This window comes from Priapulus caudatus, unplaced genomic scaffold (assembly GCF_000485595.1).
Source record: "Priapulus caudatus unplaced genomic scaffold, Priapulus_caudatus-5.0.1 Scaffold724, whole genome shotgun sequence".
NCBI classification, from domain to species: Eukaryota; Metazoa; Priapulida; class Priapulimorpha; order Priapulimorphida; family Priapulidae; genus Priapulus; species Priapulus caudatus.
The window spans coordinates 253,924-260,263 of record NW_014577785.1 but is presented as its reverse complement, the minus strand read 5'-3'; the positions used below and the strand labels follow the sequence as shown (position 1 = coordinate 260,263).

The 6,340-nt window shown below is 42.0% G+C and overlaps 2 protein-coding genes across 4 annotated transcripts in view; both read left to right on the top strand.

Moving 5' to 3' along the window:
* LOC106813080 (protein FAM185A-like) overlaps positions 1-4,777 on the top strand; it is a 10,596-nt gene extending 5,819 nt beyond the window's left edge. For both annotated transcript variants that reach the window (XM_014817132.1, XM_014817131.1), the window contains 3 exons: positions 3,272-3,361; positions 3,747-3,893; positions 4,249-4,777. In XM_014817132.1, the coding sequence (XP_014672618.1) occupies positions 3,272-3,361; positions 3,747-3,893; positions 4,249-4,358 (347 nt within the window). In that variant the 3' untranslated portion in view covers positions 4,359-4,777. The remainder of the gene's footprint in view (positions 1-3,271; positions 3,362-3,746; positions 3,894-4,248) is intronic.
* A 787-nt stretch (positions 4,778-5,564) lies between these two features.
* Positions 5,565-6,340, top strand: part of LOC106813083 (serine/threonine-protein kinase TBK1-like) — an 18,203-nt gene continuing 17,427 nt past the window's right edge. For both annotated transcript variants that reach the window (XM_014817136.1, XM_014817135.1), the window contains exon 1: positions 5,565-5,735. The gene's annotated coding sequence lies outside the window, so the exon portion shown is untranslated. The remainder of the gene's footprint in view (positions 5,736-6,340) is intronic.

The following is a 6,340-nucleotide window of genomic DNA, read 5'->3' as shown; positions in this document are numbered from 1 at the left end:
CTATAAGCATAGGTGCATTTATATCTAGTCCCAGATGGCTAAGACAGTTTCGCATTTACAGACGCTCGTCGCACTGCTGCCATAACGACATGATCGCTGTGGGAGACATTGGAGCGGCCGTCTTGCCGCTGCACAGAGACTTGCAACGGAGATATGCGAGATACTGGAGACAGGAGTCTGTCGCCAGTTTGCGAGTGGGATACATGGGCGGCCAGCCAGCGTCAATGTCATCCGCAGGCGGTGGCAGATACGATCGTTTCTACGACAATGGCAGTGCACCGCCGCGCTTCTCGGCGAAACAAAGTTGACCGGTCCTGCTGTGATCTTCAGATGCATCCGCCGTCCAGGGGCGCCACTCTTTATTGCATGATCGAATTCGATTGGCGGTGGTCAGCGGGGGAACAGAACTGCGGACTGATGTGGGTAGGGCGAGCTTGGTTGAAGTGAATCACTACAGGACGTGCCCCGCGGTTTTAACGTCCGGGGGAACCAGATTCAAGTCTAGAGGCACACTTGATCGCTGTCTAGTACGTTGCGCTGACGGTGCCTGATGGACCTGAAACTTTAAGGTTACCGCACAGTGGTATGCGTAAGGAACTGGTAATTATCAGCACTATGCGGTGGGGAATACGACAACGCAGGCTTTCAGCATTGTTTTTAGTGGCATAATGGACATGTTTGTTGATTTTCAAAACTAACGGCATGAGACTTCGACTTGCCATGAGCCCTGATGGAGGTGGAGCCGATATTCGCTAACACGACACCACAAAAGAATGAGAATTTAGAATAACTTTTGATAATTTCTGGAAAACCTGAGAACTGTTGTATGCATATGTGTCGCATGTGTGGTAACGTGTACATGTGCGGTGGGTGCGTTTTCATTTATTATCGAATAAGTTGTTCACAAGGCTCATTCATCACCTTCAGACATGTGGCAAGCTGTGAGCATTAAGCCGAATTCTAACCTACACATTGCGCCAGCATGGAGAGCAGATGTATCAACTCTGCATATCAATAGGAGGGCGCTGTACACTTGCCAGTGTTAAGGTGCGGCAGCTACTTAATCAGCGCGCCATATTTTTCGTTTACAGATAATTATTGCGAATCAAGACCTTGACGGACAATTTCGCGAGTGGGTTAATCTTTCGCGTCGCCCGGTGATTATGAATTGTTCGTATTATTCGGTTATGAATTACTCCACCCAAGTTTTTGTTATTTTGCGTCGGCGCAGGAAGCGTTCGCGAAGTTTCGAGCGAAAATTAACCACTGCCGAAATATATACAGCGTATACAGTAAACTCTAGCGAGGCACTGCATCTTTCTTCATTCCCGGCTTTTGTTGCTGCGTGATAATTAACAGTTACATACAATGTTGCTTGTCTGATTCAGGTAGGGAGCTGAGCGTGATGTCAATGATGGTGATGTCCAGTCTGCTTGGGCTGGCTCAGGGTGCACATCGCCATCAGCGGCTCAAAGAACTGCGTGTAAGTCACAACTGATCGATATTACAGATTGGTATCGACCTTGGAAAGTAGCAGTTCGTTTAATATGCTATTTTCCAGTTGTGAAAATCTCATGAAAAATAAACGTAGCCCGCTGGAAAATTCTCGAAAAGGCTTTCTGGACTGGAAAGTCATAGAAAATAGCAATATGGGTCGTGGAGGGTCCTGAAAAGTGGATGTGGATGTTGGCGTCCATAGAAATGTCGAAATTGTGTAGTCATCGTCTACCATGTCTGAATGGCTATGAAATTGATTCACACAAAGAGTTTGTCACTAATCCTGAATGCGCTAAGAGGAAAAAATATGTTTCCGTAGCTTGCTAAGAATAACCTATAGAGCTCCCTGACTGCAGGGGAAATAAAATTGACCACCACTCACATTGGATTGCATGAGAAAGATTCATGTCGGCGTGTCGTGGTCTTCGTCTCTGGTGCTGTCAGTGTCAGATGGTAATGATTGTGGGGGGGGCTTTTATCATCTTGGCTGCCATTGCTATGAGCTCCAAACACTTGTAGCAAGCTGTATGCCACACACTGATGACGACCTGCATGCGAAAATGCTAGCCCATCATCGTTTTCTCGTGGGGCAGAATGTGAGTGCAGACGAATTACAAGGAAATCACATTTCTGTCCACACGGCGAAAGGCAGACGTCAGTGCGAAAGTAGTTTATGCCCTGATGCAAGTCCTCATGTCACGACTGATAGCGGGGAATCTCTGTTTGGGTAAGTTAGGCTGAGAGGGTCTATGTCCCCTCGGGGTATTGCCGGAACGTACAATGGTCCGGTTGGTAATACCATGCAGAACGTAACCCTGGTACTCATATAGCCGGACCGTACCTCGCCCTACCACTAACGAGTCTAGGGAGTTGCCTACGCCGACTCCCTAACGACCTAACCCTACCCTATTCCTAACCCTAACATGATCAATAGTGAACAGGCGTACCGTCGGCAAGTACTCTGGGTGACATAGACCCTATGAGATAAGTTAGGCTGCCGCCTGAAAAAAGCAACCGCTTGTTTAAAATGCTGATAAATGTGGATGATGCGCTATTAAACTAAATGTAAGGGATCTTGCCTCATCGTCCCATTTGATTTATACATATAGTCGATAAGGTTTCCTCATTAATAGAGCATCCGAAAGTGCTGTGCATATTATGGTTGGATATAAATGGGTTAAGTATTTTAAAATTGAGGGGTTTTGATTAGAAGTGCACTAGGCTGCGGCCATAACTCTGCGACCTGCTTTTTCCCAGCCCTGTGCCCTTATTGTCTGAGGGAGTAAAAGCCCATACTGTATACATATCCAGTAATCAGCACCATTATATGCTTTCTTTGTCATTGTTGTTGACAGTTTTTGTTTGACATATATCACCACGTCATAATTTGCTGCAGGAAATCTATCATGACACCTGCAGCAGTGTCAGCAATCGTAGGATCAGACATCAGTTTATGTGAGCAAACTCATGAGAATATGCCGTGGGTTTTCAATATCAGACCTGAATACAATCACCCTTCCTGGATCTACCAATAGATTCGTGAATAGGAATAGTGCCGTGCACGAAGAACGAGAGACAAAAATGGGTCGATAAATTAAAAATGAAAAATATTTGTTTACAAAATTTATATATATCAGGAATCTATCAATAGATATGTAATATATACTATATAAATTTATATATATATATATATATATATATATCAGGAGTGTATTGATAGACTCCTGTATATATATACCAGAGCAGTTGTATAGATAGAGCATTGTTTCTTTAGGTACACTGGATGGTGACTTGAAGCTGTCAAGCAAAGGCGATGTGGATATCCATGTTTCAAGGACACAGGACACTCATCTATCTTCTGAAGGTAGTAATCTCCATTACTGTGCAATTTGAACATTTCATTTTGAAAGCTTCTTAAATTCATTGAGAAAAAAATGTCGCTGATGTTAACCACTGTGCTTACTTCCTGTATGTTATCACTGCCTTATAGTGTCATCATTGGTTGCCTCAAGTAAAATAATTAAGAAAATGAAAACGAGTATTCACAGCATGGTGAACATATTTTTCACAAATGATTTGCCTTATGATCGCTTTATTGCTATGACATATCCTATACTCAGTGTCTTTGGAATGCTTACACTTTCTTCTACCCAGATAACCGATCGTCACGAGCGCAATAATCATGTGAGAAATAATATTTGTGTGAGAAATTAACTTTTACTAGAATATTTTTGTTATGCCATGTATAGGTTGCATTACGATGAAGCTGGACAACAGCATCCGTGGAAGCATGCAGCTAACTGCTTCTGAAGTTAACGTTGATAACTCCTTCGTGAAGACAGAGGACGTTGAAGAAGAGAAACAATCTGAGGATGGACAGTCAAAGACATACACACGTAGGTCATTGGAAATTCATCCAGTCTATGACTGAGTGTAAGGGACAGAGAGTGAGAAAAAAGAGAGAGAGACAGAAAAAAAGACAGAGAGAGAGAGAGACAGACAGAGAGAGAGAGAGAGAGAGAGAGAGAGAGATGAGAAAGGGGCACCAAAGCTCCATCTATAATAGACAAATGCAATGTTTCAATTTTTTATTTGCCATTAATTTTATATTAATTGGTGCGGCATAGTAGAAAATGGGATGTAGCCTATATTTAACTGCCAATAGTATAGAAAACGGAATTATTGTTGCTCTAACATACTTTGTACATCTACTATTCTGAATTATATGTTTATATATTCTGATTGTTATAGTGGATGTGAATGGACCGGGCCCTTCCAGCATAACTGCGCAAGCGAGGTGCATAAATGTTAGTAAGCAGAACTGGTTATCGGCTCTCAACTTGACGCTGCCCGATCCATAGAGCCATAGACAAGGGGATGACAGATGTTCAGATTGTAACTGAGCTCAGTCTGTGACAGGACTGATTATGTGATTGATGAATTCATAATTTCTGTCGTTAGAATGTGGCACAATCTGCAAGGCACAGTGTGATATTTGAATGACATTGAAAGCCTAATAATGTATAAACAAACACATAGAGTCAGCCATTGTACATGATGTGCCACAGATACCTGGTTGTGGAAGGTGAGCAAAAGTATGTTGGACGTTTTGCATTTTAATTGTTTGGTTTTCTCTGCTGTGACTTAATTATGCTTTTAGCACACATGCATTCACCATTATTACAGTCACACAATATTTTCACGATCTTGCAATGCATTATTTAGAAGTACTGATTGTGAGCTCATGTCTGTGTCGAAAAATAAATTAAACTCATTTATACTGCTGCCTTCCTAATATTTCTCGAGTACATCTGGATATTATTTAGAAGATACCTACATACATGAATTAGAACATATACCATATGTACATGTGTGCTCTAACGTAATTCGTGCACATGAAGGTTACTCTTCAAGGTCAAAACAATGAACAGATTTACACACTAAATGTATCACCAAATGTATCACCAAGTTTTACATGTAGAGGTTTTGAAGCATCAGCAATTTCTTTCCTGGTAGCTCCTACCTATAATCACTACTGCTTACCAGTCCTCTTCCATATGCTCGCCCTCCACCCGTCATACCTATCATTTTCTATTATTTCTATGTATTCTCATCTACTCTCTATTCTCCTCAATGTCCTCTTTCTTTCTTTGTGTCCACAATTAATTTTTTTCAGCTTCCAACAGAACTGGCCATGTATATTCAATACTTCTCTACTCTACTTTCTCTCTACCACTTACCCCTCACATACCCTCCCCCACTTCCATACATATCCCCTCCTTTTTTCCTTCCTGCCCTCCTATTCCACGTTTCCTCGATTCCTCTTCTACTCTACTCCCTAATCCGTCCGCCACTTCCCCAATATATCAAGTTTTCCTCATCTCATCAACAACATTCTCTGCACGCCTTATCCCGCTCGACCAGCTTCCACAACACCCGAATGCATCGGCATAGCTACGTCTCTTCCAGATTTATTCTGCATTGACAACTATTAAAAAAACAGTTTTCTATGAGGTTATTTTCAAGTACTTTTTTGTCCGCTAGGTGGCGGGTGCGGTTGAGATGTTGGATGCAAGGTTTGTTGGATGGTGTTTGGTAAACAGTTTCGGTCTTGCATGTGATGGTACTTAGTTATGACTTTTGATGTGATATTATTGGTAACAACAAGTTTCTAAATAGTAAATACGTTTAATAATTCTGTCGTACACGTAAGTGTGTACAATTCTGAGATACAGAAGGTACGTGGAGTGTATTTGCATTCCGAAATATGTAATATTATTATAATGTAAAATAACAGTAAGATAAGATAAGAGTTTATTTTATCGCAGTGGCTACGCGTCCGGAACCGGTCGCTTAGCCTCCAAAGTCCAGGCTACGCGTCCGGACATCCACTCACATAGTGATCGCGCGACTCGCGTACACGCATGATTGCGCAACGGTACGCTCTGCTGCCGTCTATCTTTTCATCCGCAACTTAAAATATAAACCACTCGGCCAAACTGGGCGAGTGAGTCAATAAGTTAACTCGCCCAAACGGAATATGTAGGCCTACTCGCCCAAATTTTAAAACAAAAATGCTTGTCAAACAATAGTGAAAAAACACAAAAACACCATTGATTTAACTACACTGTAAGTGTAACACATGTAATTCATTGATCACTTCTCTCAAAAATTCAAGGCACATCTCCTCTGAAAGTTCCTGTTTTCATTTTCATTTATTAATTTACTTTTATTCTCGGGCTGCTTTGCCCCATCAACCCGACCAGGCTGTGTGACTAACGTCAATACACCGCCTGACGTCCATCAATTGAAAAATCTTGTAGCTGTACAAAAACTACAGAAC